The 27,739-nt window shown below is 42.9% G+C and overlaps 1 protein-coding gene across 2 annotated transcripts in view; it reads right to left on the bottom strand.

Annotated features, from left to right (window-relative positions):
- The window catches only part of TRPV4 (transient receptor potential cation channel subfamily V member 4), a 166,848-nt gene that overhangs the window by 103,011 nt on the left and 36,098 nt on the right, over positions 1–27,739 (bottom strand). For both annotated transcript variants that reach the window (XM_077461329.1, XM_077461328.1), the window contains exons 3-5: positions 21,898–22,070; positions 14,101–14,253; positions 9,141–9,281 (exon numbers count right to left, since the gene is read on the bottom strand). In XM_077461329.1, coding sequence (XP_077317455.1) covers positions 9,141–9,281; positions 14,101–14,253; positions 21,898–22,070 — 467 coding nt within the window. The remainder of the gene's footprint in view (positions 1–9,140; positions 9,282–14,100; positions 14,254–21,897; positions 22,071–27,739) is intronic.

Genomic DNA, 27,739 nt, shown 5'->3' on the forward strand with positions numbered 1-27,739 from the left:
GATTCTCAGCCCACTGAGCTCTCGGTCTCTCTCACTAAACTTGCTGATTCACTGCCACTGAATCCATGACCTCGTATAATATTCTTATTTTAGTATATTCCGCAAGCATCATCCCCACTTCCCTGCTGGGTCCCTGGCTTGGCACTCCAGATACTCCTCAAGCATCACCCCACTGGCTGGGTCCCTGGTTTGGCACCTGCTGAAGATTCCCGATTCTTCTCCGTCCCCAGTTGGTGAGAATACTGCTCTGGTACTTGTTTCAGCTACTCACTGTGGTCCCTGGTAACAAGGGGGTGGTCCCTTAGTGGCGACAGCTTCCCTTGTACTTCCAACCATGACAGGTTCTCCTGCCGGGAGAACCGTCACTTCTGGTTGGACTGCAAGCTGCAACTTGAAACCTACGCTGCTCTCTTGCTTCTGGATAGGCCCTCAGACAGTCTAGCAGCCAGATGTGCCTGGGATAGGCCCAAACTTTGGCCTAGCAGCCTGGACAGCACAAAACACATCCACCCAGACAGCCGTCCATGTGGCAGAGAACCAAATATATAGGCTCTCCCAGCAGGCCAGAGGATTTAAGAAAACCCCTGCTTATTGGCTGAGATACTTTATATACTCCTAGTCTGTCCTTGCTTTTCCTTGTCTTATCTAATATCACTAGGTATCTGGCCACCTAGTAGCAGAAGAGAGAAGTGCAGCAACTCCAGACCAGATTTTTTTTTTTTTTTTTTTTTTTTTTTTTTTTAATCAAAGATGCTTTATCTTTTCCCACAACATATTTAATACTGGAAGGGAGGCTACATATTTAGTCACCTTGACTCACTTTTGCCTTCATAAATCTTCATTGAGATTATTCCAATTAAACTGCTTTTTGCCTGGTCTCTGATGAATAAAAGGCCCCTTGATGGTTTTACAACAGACCACTGTCCTCTGCTGATGTGGTCATAGGTGAGCACATATACAGTCTGTTCATATTCAGGGAACTCCCTTTATTGCAGGACATGCTGGCAGAGTTTCTATTTATGTTCTTTGCACTCATTTCCTGACAGGGAAGAACCATGAAAACAGCACTGTGCAGGCAAGGCAACGCCTGGTCAGTCCACATAAACCATACAATAACACTAGTGTAAAACAAAAAAGTACATCTCATGTTAGGAAGCATCTAAGATCACCTCTCTATACCAACAGGTAGTTTATGGGCACAACATATACGAGAAAGATATCAATCAATTAAGCCTTATTGGTAGGGTAAAATATAAGTAACCCATAGCAACTAATCAGCAGTCACCTTTCATTGGCCCAAATATTCTTGATTAAAAAAAAAAAAAATGATAAAAACTAATCAGGTTTCTCTAACCATTCCCAGTTAAATATGACCCCTCTCCATTACCTCCCCTACACCAGTTGCTAAGCAGTCTTGCCAGGGTTTTTACTGTGCTTAATCGGTGAAGCATGAATTACTAACCTGAATAGCCCATTCAGGTCCCTAGCTGCCATGGTTATTGGATGCATGGGGAGGAAGCACTGATCCAGTTTGCAAATTCACCACTGGTCCCCTGCTTTTACCTTGAGATGACATCAGTTATCTCCCGAGTCCTGGACAACCAATAGGAAGTGTCCACACCACACAGAAGTGATGTGGACACCCAAAAAAGGATAACACAGGAAGAAAACAGAAGACGAGAGCTCAGGTACATAAAATGGCATTTTTGTCATACAAACGTTTAATTGAAAGGGGGAGAAAGGGGAGGGGGGGTGCCAATATCTTGAAGAGGGGATTTAAGAGAGACTTGCCATACTTTCAAATGACAACCTCCAAGGTATGCAAGGATGTAGATTTGATCACATCTGATCAAACTGATCAGTGGATTATTTTTCAGCTTTATTCTCAATTATGTACTTTTACTACTCTAGTTTAAAAATAAAAATCTAAAGTCCAAGTGCCCAGCACGTGCCCTGTGTACTCGCTCTTTTTAGCCTGCTACGTATTGGCCAGGACACTCCTTGCAATTGAATGACACCAGTACTATCTGGCGTAGTGATCTCAGTAGAAGTATAGTCCTGGCCTGATCACCAGGGAAAGGACAGAGTGGAAGCGTGTGATCTGGTACGTAAACACTGAGTGGGCTGTCCAGAGTGTGTGTGTGTGTGTGTGTGTGTGTGTGTGTGTGTGTGTGTGTGTGTGTGTGTGTGTGTGTGTGTGTGTGTGTGTGTGTGTGTGTGTGTGTGTGTGTGTGTGTGTGTGTGTGTGTGTTGTTACTGCACTGCTACTACTGACATTAAAAAGGAGGTGATTTGAAATAGCACACACCAATGCTGGGGCTCATTATTGTGGCCACGGTTGCTTTTTTTTAATTCTGATAACTGGCATCAATGATGGGTTTATTATTGTGACCACTGGTGCCAATGCTGGGGATAATATTGTGACTACTGACACCAATAACTGGGGGTTATTACAGTCACTGGTACCACTGTAGGGGGTTTGTTATTGCAGCGACTGACATAAATGCTGGGGGTTATTACTGCATCTACTGACACCAGCGTTGGGGGTTATTTTAGCCACTGACACCAAAGCTGAGAGATACCATTACTGCCACTGACAACAACAGTTTTACTTTGCAGTAGAAAGTCCCATGTTACAGCTTTCATACACTAAAGCCTAGTACACACCATTAGATTTTTGTTGTTCAACCCAAGCCATGAGCTGAATGGAAAATAAAAAAGGAAAACAAAAAACTGAAGGGCTCGGGAGGAGCCACTGTACTAACTATGCAATCTTAGTGCAGCAATGTCCCCTCTGAGTTATTGTGTTCTGACAGGGAGACGGCCCCCCCCAGGACACACCAGTCAGTGCTCTCAGCTTTTTTCAGTCACGCCCCTTGGACAGAAGCTGGCTAAAATAAAGGCTTTCCTCAGACCGGCTGCCATACACATGGGCCGAATGTCGGACTGATTCTATTGAACTGGCCGATGCCGTTCAATATTCGGGCCATGTGTACGGCCCTTAAGACAGGCATCTTTTCTTGGTACTTTAAAACATGAAATTGGCCTATTCAAGCAGCTCATATTTTGTCCTGCTTCCGTTAACTGTTTTACACAATTTTTTTGATATACCAAAGTGTATTTTTTTTATTGTAGAAAACACACTTGGTTTGTGTCTGCAGTTTTTTGCAATTCTACCTGGGTACATTAAACCACCACCTTTCTGAAGTGTCTCTGACACAGTATGCTTTTCATTTAACACCAGCCTTGCGTCTAAGCCTTTTCCCTCAATTTTTTATGTGCCTCTGAAATCAAAGTATACACTTGAATCTCTATTGTAGCAAAACACCTGGCCTAGTTTGTCTTGCCGCATTTTAGCCAATTCTACATTGTCACGTTCACATACTGTCCTGGTGCTGGCCAATTAGCTGGCCTAGCTCTGACATTCTGAGCTATTGGGTATATGAGGAGAAGTCAGGATTGCAGAGAACCTCCCAACTTTGCAGTGAGTTTTTCCCAACTTTTACAGAGAGTCTGAGGGATCTTGGGGTGGAATGACTATTCTCCCGGGTCTAGGCGTTGTTGGCTTAAGAAGTCTGCCTGCCATTTGCCCACATCAGGAATGTGGAGGGCAGAAAGAGCTGAATGTGAGTCTCTGTCAAGAAGAGGATCGACTGATTGTTTTAGGGCTTTTAGGACTTCTGGTGCCCTTCCAATGGTTTTTGTAGGCCCCTGATGTGGTAAAGTCTGACTTCACCCTGACTGGGTAAACTTGCAGAAATTGGGTTCAGTGCTGTAGTATTTTTTTGATGGCTTTCAGTTTCAGAAAGTCGATGGAGCCTAGACAATTAGTGAGCTGTAAATTTTCCCCCAGCCAGTAAAGCTAGCATCATCTAAACCGACTCTAGGGCAGGGTTAGAGATTCCCATGCCAGGGAGATTTTTGTCTGGCTGGACAGACACATATGATATTTCAGAAAGTAGGGATCGATTTGTTCCACTATGCGAGGATGTTAAGTTGAAGTGAGCTGGAGTAAAACTGAGCAAATGGAACTGTTTGGAAGGAGGCTACCATTAGGCTCGGAACCCTAATGCAGAAGTGAACAGAGTTGCTTTTTGGATCGGAGGGTCTGCCTGTGGAACACTAAAGAGGCAGACTTTAGAAAGTTGAATACCAAGATGGAGGTTTGCAGAAACTGAAATTGTCCTTTGGATACTGGGAGATAAGGTTGTAGCAGAAGAGTCCTTCAGCAGAAGGTCAGCCAAGTAACCAGAGACATGACCCAGAAGCAGGGGCAAGCATTTTTGTGAACACTCGAGGTCCAGAGAAGAGACCAAATAGTAGCGCTACAAACTGGAAGCATCGATCTTCCACAGCAAATGCAGAAAGCATTTAGTGTGGAGGGAAGACGTGTAGACAGGCATTTTATCGTCTACTGGTGCAAGAAATTCCCTCTGCCTGAGAGTAGCAATGACAGAACTTACTGATTCAAGACAGAATTTTTTTTTTTTTTTACTTTCAAAATGTTCCTTTATTGTGACATAATCAATACAAGATACATTTGTCCAAAATGGACCAAATCAAGACATACAGTACAGGTAATCTGAAATCAGCAAGTAATTAGTATAACGACACATCAGTGGAACCCCATTCCCACTTGTGCTCAGGGGTTAGGCGGGCTGGGGGTCAGCATCTTAACCCTATAATAGTGATCTTACTGTCAGATAACTACCTCCACCTATGCTGTCCATGGCTGACACACTCTAGTGAATTTCTTGGGACAGTTCCTGTTCAGGTACGTTAACTGTAGAGAGGGAGCACTGCATTAATTGATCTCTCCCATGATTCAACTGTGGGGGGGGGGGGGGGCACTCCATCTCAGGATAATTTCCCTCTTCGCATAAAAGAAAAAGGTAGGACAGTAGCAGCTTAGTACATCGTGGCCTCTGATCATCATCCTGGATTCCCAGAAGTGCCAGTTCCAGGGAGCCAGGACGTTCAAGCTGAAGGCGACCATTGATAGTCTCCACCACCCCAGCCCAGTACCTGATGATCTTGGGGCAACTCCAAAACGGGTGGAAGTAGGAACCTACATCATTATGGCATCAGGGACAGTCTTGTGATCTCTGCGGGTAAACCTTATGAAGCCTTTCGGGAGTATAATAGACGCTATGGAGGAATTTAACCTGAATTAGCTTCTCTTTTGAAGAGATCAATAAAGAGGTACTAGTAGCCAAGCAGTCGTCCCAGTCCAAGTCAGGTATGTCTGTTCTCCACCTGTCCCAGAGAGTTTCTCTAGCTTGGTGGAGTCTCTTCTCAGTAGGTCCAGTTCCTCCTGGGCCAACAGTTCCTCCACAGTGTCCATAGTAAGGCTGGGTATCATCAGAAACTGCGCCCGGGGTGGTATGTCACAGCTGGAGGTACCGAAAATACATCCACCCTGGTAGGTGGTATTTATTGCGGATGGATGTGAATGGCAACAGAACACCCTCCGAGATAATATCTCCAAGCTTTTTAATGCCGTACCTAGCCCAAAGGTGTGGTTCGGGAATTGTCCTAAACTGTGAGAGGTTGGGGTTTCCCCATAACGGGCAGAAGAGAGACCAGTTTTGAGGGCGGATAAGTCTCTGTCTGGCCACCGTCCAAGCCCGAAGGGTCATTGTAGTAGGACGCGGGAGGCTGTCGTATGCCCTATGTCCCCTATAGACTAGGTTGCCCAGTTCTTGGAGCAATCCTAGAATAGCTGCCTCTAAGCACACAGCGGCATTCTTCTTGGAAAGCACATACCACCTCCAGAAACAGCATCTTCAACAAATTTATGCGGCCCATGAGGTTTAGTGGGAGGGAAGTCCAGGAAGCACACCCAGTCCCAAGTTGGGTCGTGATCGGGCGCAGATTCAGACCACATGAAGCTGATCAGTTCCCTGCCAATTTGGATACCCAAGTACTTAAATTGGTCAACCCAACATAGCGGTATCGCCCTGTCAGGGTCACGGGCGTGGGGGTCTAGAGGGAAAATGTTTGATTTAGACCAATTAATACGTATTCCGGAATACTTAGCGAATGTGTCAAAAATCTCTAATGTAGCTGTTAGTGACTCGCCCGCGTCTTGCAGATACAGTAGCGTGTCATCTGCATAGAGAGATTTTTTTCTTCCAGGGGGCCCACCTTTAGTCCCTTCACCCTGTCGGAATTAAGGTTGCCAGAGGTCCAAGTGCCAATGTGAACAGGGCCGGGGACCATGGACAGCCCTGGCGTGTGCCCCTCTGCAATGCAAAGGGTTCCGACAGTCTGTCATTAGTTCGGATCCAAGCCATGGGCACCCGATACAGCATGTGTAGCCACCTGATGAATCTAGGGCCAAAGCCAAACCTTTTCAGCACCTCCCACAGAAAGATCCACTCCATTGAGTCAAACGCCTTCTCATCGTCTAAGGAGGCAATGACTCATTTACCACTGTTTTCGTTTGTCATAGACATATTGAGAAAGAGGCACCATATGTTGATATCGGTTCCCTTGCCGAGCATGAATCCAGTTTGATTCAGATGGACTACCTCCTCCATGGCCATCGACAATCTATTTGCCAATATTTTTGCCAAAATCTTGGCGTCAACGTTTAGGAGAGCGATTGGTCTGTAGGAGGAGCAGTCCAAAGGATCCTTACCCGGTTTAGGAACCAGACAGAATTTTGGTTTGCCTCTCTGCAGGTTTGGTGGACTAATGCCGCGTACACACCAGACTTTCCGACAGAATCAGTCCGTCGGAAAATCCAATAGTTTTTAGTTTTAAAAATCAGACGGACCTAGAAATAGAACATGTTTCAAATCTGTACGACGGACTCCATTTCTAATCGGGAAAACCGTTAGTCTGTATGCTGGTCCGATGGACCAAATACGACGCAAGGGAACTATTGAACTTCCTTTTTTAGTCCCGTCTTACATCATCACGTTCAAAGAGGATTTTCGAATGTACTTAGTCCGTTTGTTAAGTCCGTCGGAACTCCGCCAAAAGTCCGTCAGGAAGACAGAAGGCCTGCCAGAAAGTCCGGTCATGCATACGCGGCATTAGAAGTACCAAGCCTTGGTTTTGAGGTTTGGGGAGAGCAAAAAGACCCCTATCGCTTAGAAAAAGTAGCAGTAACACCCCCCCCCCCCCATGACTTTCTTGATGAATTTAGGCATGCTTATAAGATGCCTCTTACAAGCAAGCCAAGCTTTTGCTGACAAAATCGTGCGCTCAGGCACAGAGATAAGATCTAGAGATTTGGCAAATCACATTCTTTAAACACAGCACAATCAATAAAGCTAGCCACAGATGGTTCGAACCACAGCAGGTAAAAGGTCGAGATTTAAACCATTTATGGGCAGGCTGATTGTACCAAAGTTGATCCATCGATTGACTTTGGTACAACCAAAATGTCAGATTTTCGGCATGCAATTATTGCCAGCAGCTAGTAATAAATACAATAGCTCCGCGGGAGGGACTGAGCAATTTTCTTTCCTGCGATCTCTGATTGCAGGAAAGAAAATCAAATGATTTATGGCCTGCTGACGGCAGAGGGCATCAGCTGTTATTGTTAATGCTCTCAATTTGTTTGTTTTGTCCAAAAGACCAGGCAGTCATTTCAGGAGCAGGGCTTAACTAGAAGGGGCAAAGACTGCCTTTAAAATGCCTATCAATCAAATCTTTAAAAGGTGGAAGACCCTCAAAAGGATCGGTAAGGTGTCTGTGGAGGACTAAAATTACAGGATCTACTAACGGAACAGCCCATTTCTTTTTCCAATTTCTTTTCCATAAGATAAGTTTCACAAAAAGCGAAGGAGTGTCTATATTTGGAGATTAGACCAATCCTCATGAAATGCAAAATTAATCTGTGCATGGATGAGAAAAGGCTTTTTTAATTTTGCTAGCCTCTTGGTGTCCACAAGGACACGTTTTGGCTGTGAAGAATTTGGTGCTTTTATTTAAAAACTAGATCATGCCACGCCAATCGTAGATCCACAGTAGAAATGCTTTTGTAAAAGTAGCCAGAACTTGAGGATCATAAAATTAAGAGGTTGTAAATCCTCTGCAGCTTCTGCTACAATCTGCATAGTTTTTCTACAAGTCTTCTTTGCAGAGCTTTGAAAGTCAATTCTCTGATTCAAGATCAGAGTCAGAGGGGGGTGAAAATGTGTAGCATTTTTTGCCCCTGAAAATCCAAGTTGTGGTAAGATAGGCTGTACGGTGCATACCTGAGAGAGAGAGCTAGAGTCAGAGAAGGGAAGCTGTGTCATAATAGGACATGGGAATAGCCATCTCCCTGGGTGATGTTCTTAGATTCCCGTAGGCCATTAGCAGAATGCATGTTAGTTGTCCCTTTTGTCTCAGCTCCCTTGCACCTGTGATCCTCCATTGCTAGAGGGAAGGGATTCCTGTTGGGGCGACGATGGACCACGGTCCTGGGCCTGTATAGCACCCTGCTGATAACTACACATTGCACTTCGCAGGATCCAGTGCTCAAAGCAAATATTACAGGCCGCCTCACACAGTGGGGTCCGGTTATGGTACCCAAGGTGCAACACTGAGTACCAATCTGAAAACTGCCAAATAGTACAGGCCAATAAGCAGTCAGATCTTAATAGAAGTGTCAGAAGACAGAAAAAATGGTTAACAAAAACATATACAAAAAGGAGAAAATGTCTATCACCCAAGGGCACTATTAAAAAAACAAAACAAAAACAAAACACTAGAGTCTGAAATAATGGGTGGGTTCATGTGAGTGTGCACTAGGGGCAGCCCTAGCAGAAAAAAAATTCTGCTGCTATTCAATCTGAAGGTATGAATACAAGCCCTGTGCCTTGTACTGTAATAACTCTTCATGTTGAAGCAAATAAGATTACACAGCAAATTTTATGTTTCCTAATAGTAGGAGAGGGTACCATTTATCTTACAATACTCACCACAGCAGGCAAGTTTCATGAACAGATAAATTTCTTGTTTCAGCCACATCAGCATTGGCCCTAATTTTTTACGCTGAAGTTTCATGTAAATGGATAAATACTGTATATACAGTAAAGAAACCTTTTTACAAACATTAGCGTTTAATCGGTATTAGGGCAAGAAATTGCTAAAGTAAATGGTCACGAACAAACTGAAATCCTGACCAAGGTTACACATACCAAAGTAGAAGTATCCACCCTCATGTTTGGGCTGAAAGAAGCGCCCTCTGGCCTGAGCATGGACATCAGCTCCCTTCTCCACCAGCAGCTCCACATAATGCTTGCAGCGTCTTTCTATAGCTATGTGAAGAGCAGTCTGGCCTGAAAACAAAAAGAAAAAAAAAAAAAAAAACATGAATATGCAGTTTCACTAGTATCTATCTCTATCTCTATCATGTATAATCAGTATTTTTGGCTCGAAAATTTCTTAGGCAACGTTTCAAAAGCTTTACAGGATACCACTTTAGATTTACAAAGGAGGTCTGGTGCGAAAATTACTGCCAATGATCTGATGTTCATGGTGATACTTCATACGTGTGGGACGATTGCTGTTGGAGTGCGGGACCGATGCGTGCATTTGAGCAAGTATACGGGAGGACCGGGCACTTTAAAAAATTGTAATAAATTTTATTACTGTCACAAGCAACATGAACATCCCCTGCGACAGCAATAGACATGTGTGTAAGTTAGGAATAGATGCGCTACCAAAAAAACAAAAAAAGTGAATGAAATTTAAACAATGTGTGTGAACTCAAACAACAATTGATACAAAACAAAGTATCATCTACCAACACAAATAGTTTAGCCTGAGTTAGTCCAACACCATGATATGAATTGTTTTCAAATATCCAAAATGATAAGGCATACACAATAGTCCATAAAATAAATCCTTGACAATAGGACACCTGGATTTCTTCTTACTGCATAGTCCCACCCTGTAGCCATGGAATAAAAAATGCCAGATGGCCACTTACTAGAAATGTAGGATTCCCATTACGGAGATCAAGCTGGCACAAAAAGGAAGGATCACACAAGCAGGGATAGCACCTTCAGACATCCATACATCCAGATCCCCTCCTCCACTGGTAAGTCGGAACTTTCAATCCACTTCCATTTGCGGGCAAGGACTTTCAGAGGGTGAGCTAGACCATGAGGAAAAAGACCTCCATAGTGCAGTAGATTTGTATAAAAACATTTTTTTATATAAATTCAATACAAAACGCTGCACCACAGATAGTAAGCAGATACTTCTGAGCAAATGACACAGCCGCGGCTCCCGCCAGCTGGCTGATGTGTGGTGTGCTGTAACGTCCGGTGAACTAGCGCCACCCGACGCTGCGTTTCTCCATACGAGACATCCACAGGGAAAAGGAGGCTGCCACAGGATGTTACAGCATACCACACATCAGCCAGCTGGTGGGAGCCGCGGCTGCGTTTTTCGCTCAGAAGTAACTGCTTACTATCTGTGGTGCAGCGTTTTGTATTGAATTGATTTTAAAATAAAGGAACTTTTTATATACAAATCTACTGCACTATGGCGCTCTCTTTCCTCATGTTCTAACTTGCCCTCTGAAAGTCCTTGCCCGCAAACAGAAGAGCCACAGAGTGAATTGAAAGTTCAGACTTACAAGTGGAGGAGATGATCTGGATGGATGGATGTCTGCTTGATCTCCGTAATGGGGATCCTACATTTCTGTAGGGTTCAGTGGTGTGTGGGGACCAGCCCCACTGCTGAATCTCTTCTATACAGCCGCTGACTGGCTGAACTTGTGGAAGGTGGATCTCTCAGTAGTCCAGATCGTTTTCACATGCCACCTGACAATTGTTCAAGTGAGCATTGTTTCTCCTCTATATAGCCACTCAACTAGACTGGCTTTCACGTGTTTGGTCTCCCAGGAAAGCTCTCGCGTGCCACTCGAAGGCTGTCTACGTGCCATGTCTGGCACGCTTGGCGGGGGTTGCCAAACCCTGTCCTAATACATAGTCTTAGCAAATCTATAGGAAATTTTACAGAGGTTGCACAATCAGATTGTATAGTGTATGGTGAGCTTTTCTGAATTAAAAAATAGGAAGTGGGAGGAATACTTTTTTTTTTTATATAAAAGTCCCAGTAGAAAGAATACATTTAAAGATTTTTTTAAGCTTGTGGTTGTGTTGCTATAAGCAAAGTTCATTGTCTTGAGGCATTGTAAGCTGCTCTGAGACAAGTGATGACACCAGTTCATCCAACCCATGTGGACCAGCACACTGGAAAAGTGGATGATGACCCCCCTTACCTGGCTCATTTTTACGTTTCCTGAAAAAAAGAAGCTTTCCTGGTAAGTGGGACCCAGAAAGCAAGCAATTGTGTTGCAAGTTTGAAAATGACTTGCTAGGCTTACCAGGCTTCACAAGTACAATTGAAGCAAGTCTGCACTGCATAACTTCAGATCAACTTTGTTTGCAAACATTCTGCAAGTCTGCTGCAATAGTGCTATAGTCATCCCACCACAGGGGTCATTGCGGAGCTCTTGCTGTAGACCAGGGGTAGGCAACCTTAGAGAGGTGGAGATCTACCTGAACAATTTGGCAGAAGTCAAAGATTACCGGGCACAGGGTCGCTTCCTCACACCTGATTTATGCCTTTAATTACAGAATTAACATGTGGCAAATGCGTGCATTGCACAGCAATCGTGTGCATTGCACAGAAATCATGGGTTTAAATCAGGTGGTGAGAAGGCAACACATCGCCTCCTCACAATCTATCTACACACACTCAGATCGCTTTTCAGAGGGGCAGCACTTGTGCTCGTTCACAGGTAGAGTTAGGGGGTGGTAAAAAAAAAGTAGCATATAATAGAAGTCTATGGCTAAGCACAGCAAACCCACAGTGTGGGTAAACAGCAGCACATCAGTGTGAAAGCAGCCCTATACTATTATGCCCAGTGTATTTCTTTACACTTACCCGAACATATCATCTTTCCTGCTGCTGGCACCACTCTGGAGACAGCTAGCTAGCATAAAAGGTGGAGTGCAGGAGGTATCAGTCCGCATGGGTGTTTATGTGGCTCTTGCTCCCTACTGCAGCTCCAACTTTACAAGTAGTCCCTCTGCATTGCACTGTTTGATTCTCTGGAATGGCAGGTCAGTAAACCCAGACCGGGATCTACCAGCCACCTGTCTGATCTACAGTTTGCTGACCCCCGCACCACTGCAACTTTGCTACAAATTGGAAGAACTTGCGCTGCAAGTTCTCTGCAAGCGTACAACTTTCCAGTGAAAATGTGCAGCAGGTTAATTTGTGGCACGTTATCCTTGTTATCTAGGGAATGTGATGTTGTAAGATTGACTTTACATTTGATTGTATTTTAGTCTAATGTGGAACTTTAAGTTTGCCTCTTCTGTGAAAATTTGTTCATCTTGTAGTTCTATGATGGAATCAATTCCCCTTGTGTGTGGGTTATGCTTCCCCTTTCTATAGTTTCCTGCAGAGATGTGAGAAGTAGTGCGGCTAGTGTCAACACTTCATTGTAAGTGTCTGTTTACACAGAAATAATTTTGCTGCCGTTTACCAGGTACACTAGTGCGTCAGGGAATCCCCTTGTGGGACCCATTACATTTTATCTGAATAGGCTCTTTTCATTTTGTAAAGTAAGTATGCAAGAAAGACCATCGCTGGAGTTATACACAGGTTGTAAAAATGATGCAATGTTTGGTTTTAAGTAACAAAAAAACTGCTAATTCACATATCAGCTACAGAAAATATTAGCACGTTAGAAAAGATCTGTCATTTAAGCACACTGTCCATTACAAAGAAAAAATGCTGCAAAGACAAATCAACCAAGTTAGGAGTAAATCAGGCTAGCTTTAGCATCAAAACACCATAATGAAAGAACAGTACTCCATGACCCATGAAAACATCCACTGGGGCCAAAGGATGTACTTCTCTATTAAAAAAAAAAAAAAAAAAAAAAAAAAAAGCTAGAGAATATAACACACATATAATATTTACACAAGCACACACATAAACACACATATACAGTATCTCACAAAAGTGAGTACACCCCTCACATTGTTGTAAGTATTTTATTATATCTTTTCATGTGACGACACTGAAGAAATGACACTTTGCTGCAATGTAAAGTAGTGAGTGTACAGCTTGTAAAACAGTGTACACTGCATCAAATTGGTCTGCATGGCTATCGTCCCAGAAGGAAGTTTGCTAAAGACAAGCAGACCAAGGACATGGATTACTGGAACCATGTCCTGTGGTCTGATGAGACAAAGATAAACTTATTTGGTTCAGATGGTGTCAAGCATGAGTGGTGGCAACCAGGTGAGGAGTACAAAGACAAGTGTGTCTTGCCTAGAGTCAAGCATTATAATGGGAGTGTCATGGTTTGGGGCTGCATGAATGCTGCCAGCACTGGGGAGCTATAGGTCATTGAAGGAACCATGAACGCCAACATGTACTGTGACATACTGAAACAGAGTATGATCCCCTCCCTTCAGAGACTGGGCTGCAGGACAGTATTCCAACATAATGGCCACAAACACACTTTCAAGATGACCACTGCCTTGCTAAAGAACCTGAGGGTAAAGGTAATGGACTGGCCAAGCATGTCTCCAGACCTAAACCCTATTGAGCCTCTGTAAGGCATCCTCAAAACGGAAGGCGGAGGAGCGCAAGGTCTCCAAAATCCACCAGCTCCGTGATGTCATCATGAAGCTGTGGAAGAGGACTTCAGTGGCAACTTAAGCTCTGGTGAACTCCATGCCCAAGGGGGTTAAGGCAGTGCTGAAAAATAATGGTGGCCTCACAAAATATTGACACTTTGCGCCCAATTTGGACATTTTCACTTAGGGGTGTACTCTTTTGTTGCCAGCTGTTTAGACATGAATTGCTGTGTGCTGAGTTATTTTAAGGGGACAGCAAATCCACACCGTTATACAAGTTGTACACTCACTACTTTGCTACAATGTAAAGTGTCATTTCTTCAGTGTTGTCACATTAAAAGATATAATAAAATATTTACAAAAGTGTGTGTGTGTGTGTGTGTGTGTGTGTGTGTGTGTGTGTGTGTGTGTGTGTGTGTGTTATATATTTTTATTTTTTTTCTGGCTTGTAGAACCACTCAATATAGCAAACTGTAGTATTCACCTCTGTAGTAAACATCTCGGAAAGGGGAGTTGATAAATTCTCGGAGATTCCCTGTTTTTTCTGCAATATCCATCAATGCTGGTATTGTGTCATTTCTGCCACCACTTAGGTTTAGTAGAGCTTTGGGCAAACAAGTCTTCCCTGTGGATGGCTCTAAAAAAAAAAAAAAAAAAAAAAAAAGAAGAAGTTTACACCCAGAGAACAAACGCTTTGCGTTTACTATCACATCTTGGAATAGTGCAAGACATAGGCAATTTAACTTTAAAATGCTTAAAACATATATATTCTTTGGGTTGGAGTCCTATTAAATCCTAAATTATCAGGATAACAGCCAGACAAGTAGCATATTCAGAGGGAAAGGTCAACATTTGCAGCTTCTGTGGTTTTCTCATGGCAGGTTTACTACTGGGCACAAATATTTTAGAAAAAGGCTGTCTAGGCAGGAAAGTAAATGCCATTGAAAAAAAAAACACACACACACACACACACATACATATATATATACATATATATATATATATATATATATATATATATATATATATATATATATATATATATATATATATATATATATATATATATATATATATATATATATACATACATATATACACAAAAAGCATGTAACAGGTATCATGAGCATCTTCTATCCTAGTGGTGGGGAACCTTGGCACCCCAGATGTTTTAGAAATACATATCTCATGATGCTCAACTATACTGAAGAGTGCATGGGCATCATGGGAAATGTAGTTCCAAAACATCTGGGATGCCAAGGTTCGCCATCACTGCATAGTGTCATAGGAACTACGTCAATTAGTAATTTTGAGGGGCACACAATAAGCAATAAAGTAGCTGTAAACAGTGGAATATAATCCCTTCCCGCCGAGCGTACGCAGATGTGCATACTCGGCTTCCGGGGTTATACCGGGATGATGCCCGCACCTGCAGGCATCGTCCCGGTACCGTTTTTCACAGCGGGCGATCGGCTAGCCAGCCATAACAACTGATGGGCCTAAAAGCCACTCGGCTGTTATGCCGGAGGAGCGGGAGGGGACATCCCCCCCCCCCCACTGCTCTTACCGGTGCTTCCGCTCAAATCGGGAGCACCGATGCACAATCGGATGCCTCCTGCTGCTGGGCAGGGACTGGAATGAAGCCGTAAGCGGCTTCATTCCAGTCTCCTAATAGTAAACACGGAAGCGACGTCATGACGTCACCTCCCGCTAACTCGGCTGCTAATGGCGCCGGTTTAAAAAAAAAAAATACAGTATTCAGAATCGCAGTTTTCCATAAAGAGTACCTGTCACCACCTATTACTGTCACAAGGGATGTTTACATTCCTTGTGACAGCAATAAAAGTGATCAACATTTTTTTTTTTTTTTTAACTATTTTAAAATAAATAAAATAAATTTAAAAAAAAAGTTATTTTTTAAAGCGCCGCCGTCCCCACGAAGAAAACACATACGGAAGTTGCGCCCGCATATGTAAACGGTGTTCAAATCACACATGTGAGGTATCGCCACGATTGTCAGAGCGAGAGCAATAATTCTAGCACTAGAACTCCTCTGTAACTCTAACCTGGTAACCGTAAAAAGAATTTAAAGCGTCGCCTATTGAGATTTTTAGGTACCGTTGTTTGTCGTCATACCACGAGTGCGTGCAATTATAAAGTGTGACATGTTTGTTATCTATTTACTCGGCGTAACATTATCTTTCACATTATGCAAAAAAAATTGGGCTAATTTTACTGTTTAGTTTTTTTTAAATTCATGAAAGTGTTCCTTTTCCCAAAAAGTTGCATTTAAAAACACCGCTGCGCAAATACCGTGTGACATAAAATATTGCAACAATCGCCATTTTATTCTCTAGAGCAGTGATGGCGAACTTTGACACCCCAGATGTTTTGGAACTACATTTCCTATGATGCTCATGCAGTCTGAAGTGTAGTTGAGCATCATGGGAAATGTAGTTCCAAAACATCTGGGGTGCCAAGGTTTGCCATCAATGCTCTCGAGTCTCTGCTAAAAAAAATATACATAATGTTTGGGGGTTCCAAGTAATTTTCTAGCAAAAAATATGGATTTTAACTTGTAAACACCAAATGCCAAAAATAGGCTTAGTCGTGAAAGGGTTAAAAAAAAGTCTACACACCCCTGTTAAAATGTCAGGTTTCTGTGATTTTATATATAAAAAAAATTATATATATATTTATATATATTATAAAAAATTAGGGGCACTCATTGGCTATAATACTGAGGAATCCCAATATAATTTTTAGGCCCACTGTTTCACACTGGCATATCCTATGGCAACGTGGTTTTTGAAGCCTCTGACCTATAGACACTCGAGTATGTCCACAGTCTGACAGTTTTCTTTATCATTCTATATGATAAATATATTATGTGCTGTCCTTTGCTGTTTATCAAGGGCTGTACTTGAGTTACCTTAATTAAAGCTAAACTTCAATAATTCAACCCAGGGTGGATTTGATTTAAATCGCTAGCAAATGGGTTGATTTAAATTCAAATTTTTAAAGAGCAACTGTCATCTTTGTCCTGCAGCAGCTCCTCCTCTGATCCGCTGTTGACTCACCAACAGTCCAATTCACTTTAACGGGACGGCTGGTGATGCGACAGTGACACAAGGTGAGGGGTGTGGTGGCAGCAGGTGAGTGGATGCCCACTAACAGGTGCTGCCATGATGGATTTGAAATGACAGGTGCTCTTTAAATGTATGGGCTTATTCTTGCTGGTTAAGATCTTTCATATTTGCAACCAAAATGAAGGTTTCTTATGTAGTGTACATAGCTTTGAAAAACAATGGGATAAAGGAATATTCCTGAACTTTGTTTTTATCTCATGGTTACTGTGAAATTGTGTGAATGCATCAATGCAGTGCATGTATGTTATCTCGCTTGCAGAGCTTGGATTCATTGAATGAGAGACAAAGATAAATAATTTCAGAACTTTTTCCACCTTTAGGGCTCATTTACACTTGCTTCGGCCAGGCTTTGTTAAAGCGCTCTGTATGCTAGCCAAAGCTCCTATCACTAAATAAAATGGTTAGCTTACAGTCCTGTTTACACTTGCTTTTTCTTTGGCTGGCTTCAAAAAATTATACCCCATGTAGCTTCAGTGGTGCTTCAAAGCATCTTCAAAGCCTCCAAAGAAGTCTATGGCAAAGCTTTCCCCATCAAAGCTCCACCAAAGTCTCATCGAAGCACCAAGCAAAAGCAGGTGTAAGCACGACTGTAAGCCAACCATTTTATTTAGTGACAGGAGCTTTGACTGGCATTCAGAGAGCTAACAAAGCATGTCAGAAGCCAGTTTTGAAGCAAGTGTATACTAGCCCTTAATGTGACCTATAAACTGTACAACTCAGTTGAACAAATTGAAATCCTTTAGGTGGAGGGAAGTAAAAATAAAATAATTAGAGCCCTTTCACACTGAGCCGACCCGGGCATCGGCAGTAAAACGCTGCTATTTTTAGCAGAGCTTTACCGTAGTTTTTGCGCAATTCGCCCGCTAGCGGGGTACTTTTAACCCCCACTAGCGGCTGAAAAAGGGTCAAAACTGCCTACAAAGCGCTGATACATCGGCGCGCTTTGCCGGCGGTTCTGCAGCACTGCCCATTGATTTCAATGGGCAGGGTCTCTTTAGAAGCGAGTTCACCACTCCTAATGAACGCCAAAGAAGCTGCTGGCAGGACTTTTTCTGACACCCTGCCTGGGCACCGCTCCAGTGTGAAAGCCCAAGGGTATTCACACTGGAGTGAATGGAGCCTCTGTTTTAGGGGGCTTTGCAGGAGCTATTTTAAACGCTATACCTCCTGCATGTGTACATATATTTTGTTGAAGCACCTTTTGATTTTATTACAGCACTCAGTCTATTTGGGTATGAGTCTATCAGCATGGCACATCTGGACTTGGCAATGTTTGCCCACTCTTTGCAAAAACACTCCAAAATCTGTCAGATTGTGAGGGCATCTCCTGTGCACAGCCCTCTTCAGATCACCCCACAGATTTTCAATCGGATTCAGGTCTGGGATATGGCTGGGCCATTCCAAAACTTTAATCTTCTTCTGATGAAGCCATTCCTTTGTGGATTTGGATGTATGCTTTGGGTTGTTCTCATGCTGAAAGATTTAGTTCCTTGTCATGTTCAGTTTTCTAGCAGAAGCCTGAATATTTCATGCCAGTATGGACTGGTATTTGGAACTGTTCATAATTCCCTCTACATTGATTAAGGCCCCTGTTCCAGCTGAAGACAAAAAGAGCCCCAAAGCATGATGCTGCTGCCACCACCATGCTTCACTGTGGGTATCAGGGGCAGCGTGTCCATAGGGGGCACCTGGGCACCGCCCCCCCCCCCCATGCAGTCAAAAAAACAAAACAAAAAAAACGTCCTTATGTGCACTGTGTTTGGACACCGGACAGTGCACCTATGGGAAGCGCCACATCTATGCAATCACAAAATTGAAGACAAGGCACTTAATTTGCGGGCATTTAGCCCGCCTTGCAGCGCTTTCTGAAGCGCCAAGTAGCTTCCGCCCGTTCGTAGTATATCTTACCACGGCCGGGCGGTTTGATTGACATCTGAGTTTGATGTCACTTCCTGTTTTCTCTCTCCAATTGTGCCCAGGAGAGAGGAAACAGGAAGTATGAGAGGACGGACCTCTCCACAGGGCACACTGCTGGAGAGGACAACACACTGCAAGGCAAGTAAGGGGGGGGGGGGGTTGATGTGAGGCTGCTGCAACTTGGCGGCGAAACATGCTGCTGCAATTTGGTGGCGACACATGCTGCTGCAATTTGGTGGGACACAGGCTGCATGTAAGGAGGGACTCTTCTGGGGGCACCTGATGGCAGGCGACGTGGCTAGTGACACGTTCAGGGCTCCCACTGATTCTGCATTATGGTGAGTTGAATGATTTAGTTTTATATTACAGTGTTATAATAGAAATAATGCGCTTCAATCATCCTGACACCATAACAACCATGGTGCCGGGATGATTGAAGCGCTAACACCAGGTGTTTGTAATATATTTATCTGCTGATTGTTAAACTTTCTAGAATACACATATTTCTATTGTTGTGTAGGATCTGGGCCTGTGTAGGATCAGACACTAACCACACCACCTTAGAGCCACGCCCACCATTTCACTGAAACCACACCCATTTTCACCAAGATGGAGGGGTCAAAAAGAAAGGGTGGGGTCTGGCGCCCCCCCCATCCTAAAACTTCACCAGCCTTGACTGGTGGGTATGGTGATATTTTGGTGATGTTCAGTGTAGTTTTTTCGCCAAACATATCTTTTGAAATTAAGGCCAAAAAGTTCAACCTTGGTTTCATCAGACCAGTACACATTTCCCACATTTAGCCAGGCTTAGAGGTTTTTCTTCGTAAGAAAGGGCTTCCGTCTTGCCCCTCTACCCCATAGCCCAGATATATGAAGAATACAGGAGATTGTAGTCACATATACCACACAGCCAGTACTTGCCAGATATTCCTTCAGCTCCTTTAATTGTTGCTGTAGACCTCTTGGCAGTCTCCCTGACCAAATTTCCTATTGTCTTTTCATAAATTTTGGAGGGACATCCAGTTCTTGGTAATGTCACTGTTGTGCCATATTTTCTACACTTGATGATGACGACTGTCTTCACTGTGTTCCATGGTATATCTAATGCCTTGGAAATTCTTTTGTGCCCTTCTCCTGACTGATACCTTTTAACAATGAGATCCCTTGATGCTTTGGAAGCACTCTGTGGATCATGGCTTTTGCTGTAGGATGTGACTAATCAAATGTCAGGAAAGACCTACTAGAACAGCTGAACTTTATTTGGGGGTTAATCAGAGGCACCTTGAATGATGGCAGGCAGGGCCGTCTTTATAGCATCATGGGCCCATACAATGGAGACAGCGCAGGTAAACAGATATCAAGTAGGTAGGAGGCAGACAAGCAGAGCTTCCCCTCTTGGGTGGAGGTCCGCTTTAACTACATGAACAATCATTCTGTACAGCAAATAAACAGTGGAAAAATACATAAAGTAACAAAGCTATCCCGTCTATATAATATATCTGCTAGAATGATGCTTAGGACAGTTGTACCAAGTATAGACACGGCCACCAATAAAAATCATGGGCCACCATCCAGCCTGACAGGGCCTCAGATACCCAACATTTTAAACCCTCTACACATCTTATATACATCCAGCACTCCTAACTCTGCCCAAGCAACCAACCAACCCCCGCGCGCACACACCAGATTGTTATGCTATAACCACTTCCACACCCCCTGAATTCTCAACCTTAATTACCTCCCCAGCACTATGGCCCCTTTACACCCCTCCTAGCACTCTGATCCCTCTACATCCCAGATATGATATCCTCCAGCACTCTGATCCCACTCTGCACCCTGGATATTCCCCCCAGCACTGTTACCATATACCATAAGATACCCCCTGTATGGTCACCACACTACATCCCTGATACCTCCTACACTGTGGCCTCTCTACATCCCTGATACCTCTAGCACTATAGCCCAAGCATTGCCACCCCCTATACACCCAAGATCCCTCCTCTGCATTTTTTACCCTTGATATCCCCCAGTACCATTATTACATCCATGTAGTACCACCCTTTCCAGTGGAGATGCAGTGCATGTGAATTTTTGGCTGCGTGCCCAGCTCCAGCACTGACAGGGACATGTCTATACCAATCAAGTCATGGAGGCAGAAGGAGGGGCGGAGGAGGGAGCATCCCTCCAGGCATTCCAAGCCCTTCGGTGCAAACAGTGCTGGACAGCTGGGCTCACCATGACACCATCCACAATGCCACTTCCGCAGACGGGCTCTCAATGCTGCTGACTCAGCAGCTCCCACTCCAGCTCCTACCCTGCAGCCTTTGAGTCACGAGCATTCAAACTGCATTGGACAGGGTCAGAGCAGTACTGTTGCTCCGCCCCTGCGCCTCCCTTGCTGGCTGTAAAAATAATAGGTATTGTTCTGCACAGCACCGTGCACCACTGACAGCCGGCCTGTCCTGTGTATCCATCACAATCAGTGCCATCATGTGGCCCCCAATTTCTGGGCAGCGTGGGCTCAGCTGCTTTGGGAGAAAAGTGCAGGAGCCCCCGGGCAGTGCCCAGGTGTGCCTGCTCATTAAGACCGCCCTGATGGCTGGCGTGTACTGACTCAACATGAGTTTGAATGCGATTGCTTAACCGGTTCCCGACCGGCGCGCGCCGATGTACGTCGGCAGAATGGCATGGGCATGAGCAAATCTGGCATTTTAACAGGGGTGCATAGACTTTTTATATCCATTGTAAATGAAGGCAAGGATGTTATCAGGAGAAATTAAATCTTAAGGTGTTATGGGATTCAAGTCAAGCAAAGAAAAGAGGTTAAGAAAGATCAAAAACTATTCTCCATACATATGTCATGTGATCGCTAAGCTATGCATAGGTAGATCAGTTAATAAGTAATGTGCTAAGTTTTAAACCATTATGTTGTGAGGGCCAGAGACATTTTAAAAAAGTATGATAAATTGAAGTCCTGTACTTGTGGGGTCACATCCACCAGTAGCCCCATCCCAGTAATTAAAGCGACACATTTGATAAGTATGCATATTTGATATAATACACCACATGGATATCATGTTTGCAGCTTGTGAAAGTATAGTGTAGTTAAGAGCTTACTCTGGAACATGCCAACATTAAAAGCTTAAGATTCCTGTAGATTAAACTCAGTGGGAAGTTAAAGATATACCAAACACTGCTCAATGTCAGCATCTAACCTCGAAATTCCTCATCTGTCAGCCGTTTCTTCTTAGACAACAAGAAAGGTAGAAAACCCTCTAGTTCTGACGAGGTACCTCGTGACACGATGTCAAAAAGAATGTGTCTATTAAACATCTTGATGACTGCAGGAGGGTCAGGACTTGGAGTCTCGGAATTCTGGGTATCCTTGCTAGAACAAAGCAGGTAAACTAAAGTTACAGAAAGCAAAAAAAAAATAGCAACATTCTAAAAGACAGTCTACTTCCTTTCAAAATTACCCTCTACTCAACTACATGAGATTTATCTGGACAATAACATTCAAACTGGGAACATTTTTTAAAGTGGTTATAAAAGGCATAAGATTACCTTACTGCATTTTATCCAGGAAGAAAAAAAAAAAAAAAAACTTTCTATATGCAGCTCCCCATCCTAAATAGATGCAGGAGCCTGATCCCGATCCAGCGATTCGCAGACTCTCTCCTTCCTAATTGGCTAAGATACAGCAGCAGGAGCCACCGACTCCCACTGCTGTCAATCACAGCCAGTGAGGAAGAGTCTGGGAGCGGGGCCGAGCCCTGCTCTGTGTGTCACATGGACACAGAGCAGGGCTCAGGAGCAAGCACACATGCATGCCTCTATAGCACCTGGAAGGGGACACAAAAAGATTAGGATTGGGGCTGCTCTGTGGAAAAACATTGCACAGAGCAGGTAGGCTTAACATCTTTCTTATTTTAATATAAAAACAAAAACATTACTATAACTTTAAGTAGGGTATACACAAACTGAAAACACTTTTGGTCCATGTTTACAGCGGTCTGGTCAACTGTCATGCTGGAAAACCAGCATTCAATCAGTGCTTGCTGCCAATGGCTGCAAGAGGGAGAGGGGAGAGGGGAGAGGGGAGAGGGGAGAGGGGAGAGGGGAGAGGGGAGAGCCCCCCCAGCCCCCCCCATCAGAATACCACAGTGCAGCAGGGGAGATCAACACGCTGCTTGAAAGAAAAGAAAAAAAAAAGAAATTGTCATAATGTTTATACCCTACTTTATGCTGTGACCTGGTTAGAGAGCTCCTGGCCAACCAAGCTCTCAGGAATGGGAAGGGAGGTTATTTAATAGCCAGAAAATGTTTTTCACCCAAATAGGTTTCTCTGTGATACAGTTAGTACTGGAGGTGAATGTTTAGTGTAAAGACATGCACTTTGAAAAACAAAAGAAAACATTTCAGATGCATTTTGCAATCACCATCTCATGTCTGTGGGTTATCTCTATTGCACAAAAAAGAAAACAAAATTACATTTTTAAAGCTCTCCATAGACCTCAGAGGAAGAGCCGACATGCAGACACCATCTGAAAATGTATTTGGGTCAGTTACAAACATAATTGCTTGAGTGACACATGCTCACATGGACATCTATGAAGAAGATACTCCAGGGCCAGGGGCCAGGTTACCTCAATAGAAACAGTTATCAGACAAAATTTTCATTATTAGGCTAGGTTCACACTGATACAACATAGGATCCAATTTGTGAGACCCCAAGTCAGATGACATGTGAAATCCAAGGTTTCCCTAGGAGAGCTGTCTTAGCTGATACTACACAAGTCTGTCTGACCTTTTAAAGGGTTCCTGCACTACTTTGGTCTGACTTCATTGTCACAGAGTGCAAAAAGTCAGAGTCTAAAGTTGCACTGAAAGTTGCACATCTTTGAAGTCGGGCTAGTGTGAAGTGAGCCTCAACTCCTGAAGCTTATTTTAACAAAAATGGTTTCAATCCACAAATCATATAAACACCAATAAGGATTCTTATTTTTAAAAATAGTGAGTCCAATCCGATTTCAAACTTACAGTCAAATGGCAAAAAAAAAAAAAGAAGATTGTTGCCCTTTTAAAAAATGTATAATTAGATTACCGCCCAGCCCCAGCGTCTTTTAGCTAGGTATCATGCCCGAGAATGGCCTGCTTGATTACGTGATCCCTGTAATCGGCTGTCACAGTGATCAGGAGTCAGTCCTGCCAGCTCCTGATCATTACAAGAGACCAGGAGCTGTCTTTGACAGCTCAGCCACTATGCTGGGAGCACACAGAGAACATGCTCTCGACACAGAAACCTCTGCTGCCCCGTGGACAAAAAAAAAAAAAAAAAGTAAAGTATTCATCCCCCTTGAAATTTTGCACATTTTGTCATGTTACAATCAAAAACGTGAATGTATTTTATTGGGATTTTATGTGATAGACCAACATAAAGTGGCACATAATTGTGAAGTGGAAGGAAAATTATATATGGTTTTCAAAATTCTTTACAATAAACATGTGAAATGTGTGGTGTGCATTTGTATTCAGCCCCCCTGAGTCAATACTTTGTAGAACCACCTTTCGTTGTTTTGGGTATGTCTTGCACATCTATTCTAGAGAGTGAATTGTTTGTCCATTCTTCTTTGCAAAATAGCTGAAGCTGTCAGATTGGATGGGGAGTGTCAGTGAAGAGTAATTTTCAAGTCTTGCCACAGATTCTCACATGGATTTAGGTTTGGACTTTGACTGGGCCATTCTTACACATGAATATGCTTTGATCTAAACCATTTCATTGTAGGTCTGGTTGTATGTTTAGGGTTGTTGTCCTGCTGGAAGGTGAACCTCCACCCCAGTCTCAAGTCTTTTTCAGACTCTAACAGGTTTTCTAAGATTGCCCTGTATTTGGCCCTATCCATCTTCTCACAACATGATGCTGCCACCATGTTTCACAGTGGGGATGGTGTGTTCAGGGTGATGTGCAGCGTTAGATTTCCGCCATACATAGCACTTTGCTTTTAGGCCGAGCACCTTCTTCCACATTTGCTGTCTCCCCCCCACATGGCTTCTCACAAACCACAAACAGGACTTCTTATGTCTTTCAACAATGGCTTTATTCTTGCCACTCTTCCATGAAGGCCAGATTTGTGGAGTGCACGACTAATAGTTGTCCTGAGAACAGATTCTCCCACCTGAGCTGTGGATCTCTGCAGATCCTCCAGGGTTACCATGGACCTCTTGTCTGCTTCTCTAATTAATGCTCTCCTTACCTCGCCTGTCAGTTTAGGTGGACAGCCATGTCTTGGTAGGTTTGTATTATACTCTTTCCATTTTTGGATGATGGAATGAACAGCGCTCCGTGAAATGTTCAAAGCTTGGGATATTTTATTACATTTTTTATAACCTAACCCTGCTTTAAATTTCTCCCCAAATTTACCCCTGACCTGTCTGGTGTGTTCCTTGGCCTTCATGATGCGGTTTGTTCACGAAGGTTCTCTAACAAACCTCTGCGGGCTTCACAGATCAGCTGTATTCATACGGAGATTAAACTAAACACAGGTGGACTCCATTTACTAATTAGGTGACTTCTAAAGGCAATTGGTTCCACTAGTTAGGGGTATCAGAATAAAGGGGGGTAAATGCAAATGTACGCCACACTTTTCACATACTGCATTTGTTAAAAAAAAAAAAAAAAAAAAAAATATCCTAAAACCACTTATTTTCCTTCCACTTTTATTCTTTGTGTTGGTCTATCACATAAAATCCCAATAAAATACACTAACATTTTTGGATGTAATGTGACAAAATGTGGAAAATTTTCACTGGGTATGAATACTTTTTCAAAGCACTGTATGTGCATAAGGGGGGGGTTTAATCGCACCTTCTTTGCTGCCACACAGGTATTGCATGGGTGGCAACAGGATAAGCAGATATTCAATTAAAATTAGTACAATTCCCGCATTACTCAACTGATAGCAATTAATGAAGCAATACATTGATTATATGAGAAAGAGAAAAATGTAATACTGGGAATGATGTACGTATTCCAAAAGAGGGATAGAGATCTATAGTATATAGATTATGTGTGTGTGTGGTTTCATGCTATATTTCCCAACTGATTTAAACCATCAACTATCACCCAAGTAACTTGCATCAGCTGCAGAAAACATTTATAGAAAGAAAACATTTAAGATTAGTGAGTACTGAGTGAGCAACTTCTGCATTAAGCAATAGAAAGTTCTAACAATAGTGGGTCTACTACTTTGGTGTACAAAATAAAGTACAGGAAATTAAATACAATATGTGTAAAGAGGGGATATATTTAGGGAGGGTAATATGAGATTTGAATGTGTGATGCCGTTTTTTTCCATACACTGGGAAGAAAGCGATCAGACCAGTTTTCTCACAGATTCTCACAGATCTGCTGACCTTACAGCTTGTGCCAGAGCACATACTTGAGAAATGGATTTGAAGCTTTTTATTTATGAGTTTAGTAAAAAGCACTCCAGACCTTGCTAGGATCATTCAATAAACACTTACAAAGTTTTGGAACTCCCACATAGGTTTCAGAAAGTGTCAGAGGCCACTGTGAAAAAATTATAGTGCCTAAAGTATTGCGATTCTTAACAGACTCTTTACATAATAAAGAAATAATGTGTAGTAGTGTACAGAATTCTATTTACATTTATGTTACAAACATCAACAGCATCTCTATTGCAATCTGTCTTGTTTGTTAGGCATTTAAATAGAATCAGTCACAAAGCAAAAATAGCTCTGCGATTAGGCTCTGATGGAAGCAGCCATTGTTTTACTTATGTTCATAAATTGGCTCTGTGAAAGTGCAGATCAATCTACCCCACAGAGTTATTGTCCTGAAAAAAAAAATGTTTTGCCACATTGATTAGCGTCTGTAATATTAGTCCAGTAGTCATGCGGGTGTTTATCTTTTCTTTTTCGTAAGATAGCCTCTTTAATGCTGGATGCTTGTTCTGAAATAATCCCACTATACTCACATGGTATTTGCATAGCAATTTTTTTAATGCAACTCTAAAAAAAAAAATTGTAAAATATGAAAGATGTTATGCCGAGTAAATAGATACCCAACATGTCATGCTTTGAAATTGCGCATTTCTTATGGAATGGTTTCAAATTACAGTGCTTAAAAAATCTCCATAGGGTTTTTAAAATATTTTACAGGTTACAAATTCAGAGTTATAGAGGAGGTCTAGTGCTAGAACTATTGCTCTCGCTATAATGTTTGTAACAATACCTCACATGTGTGGTGTGATCTACATATGAATTTGCCACTGCGCACGAGCATAAGGGGATGGGGCTTCTTTAAAAACTTTATTTATTTATTTTATGACTATTTTTACACTGTCGTGAAAATTTTTGGGATATGGCAGCAAGCAATATAGACACTCATTTAAAAGGTCAGATTTGCAACATCAGATTGTGTGAATTTCTGCGCATTTCCATTAAAACCGTAAGTAAACCAGATTCCCAGCAGCAGAAAATCAGTGCAGGCTTATGGTGTGTGCAATGCGCAAATGCTCATACTTTTGGAAAAGAGAGACAATAGATGTACTTCTCCGGGTTCATCATATGCGCACACACTCATACCAATTAAAGTGCATACTTGTCTCCCAGTGGTCTATTTTTATTTAATTTTCTAACAGAAAGTCCCAGTGTCCTATTTAAACTGGTCCGTCCCCATGAACAGTTGCTGAATGGTCTTCAGCTTGCACATGTATTCCTGAGACCTGATCCATTAAACCCACTTACCTGTGTATGACCTGGCTTTTTTTCTGGACTTCGTCTTTGCCCCTGCATTAACCTTGTTCATCTGATCTCTCCAACCTTGGCTTGTTTACTGAACTTGTCTTTGCCTGCTGATTCTGTACTGCACTGCCTGGATGTTACCTACATTGGCCTGCTTCTTTGACTTGCTCTGCCTGATGACTCGGTTCCTTGTTGCCCAACTACCTCTGGACACTGCCTGCATACCAGCTCTGCTACCATCTCCTGCTCTGGTGCCAAGCTGATTCAATATCCTGTCCTGAGGACTGCAAC

The sequence above is a fragment of the Lithobates pipiens genome, unplaced genomic scaffold (genome assembly GCF_037356315.1).
Source record: "Lithobates pipiens isolate NorthernLeopardFrog02 unplaced genomic scaffold, aLitPip1_a1.2 Scaffold_3, whole genome shotgun sequence".
Classification (NCBI taxonomy): Eukaryota; Metazoa; Chordata; class Amphibia; order Anura; family Ranidae; genus Lithobates; species Lithobates pipiens.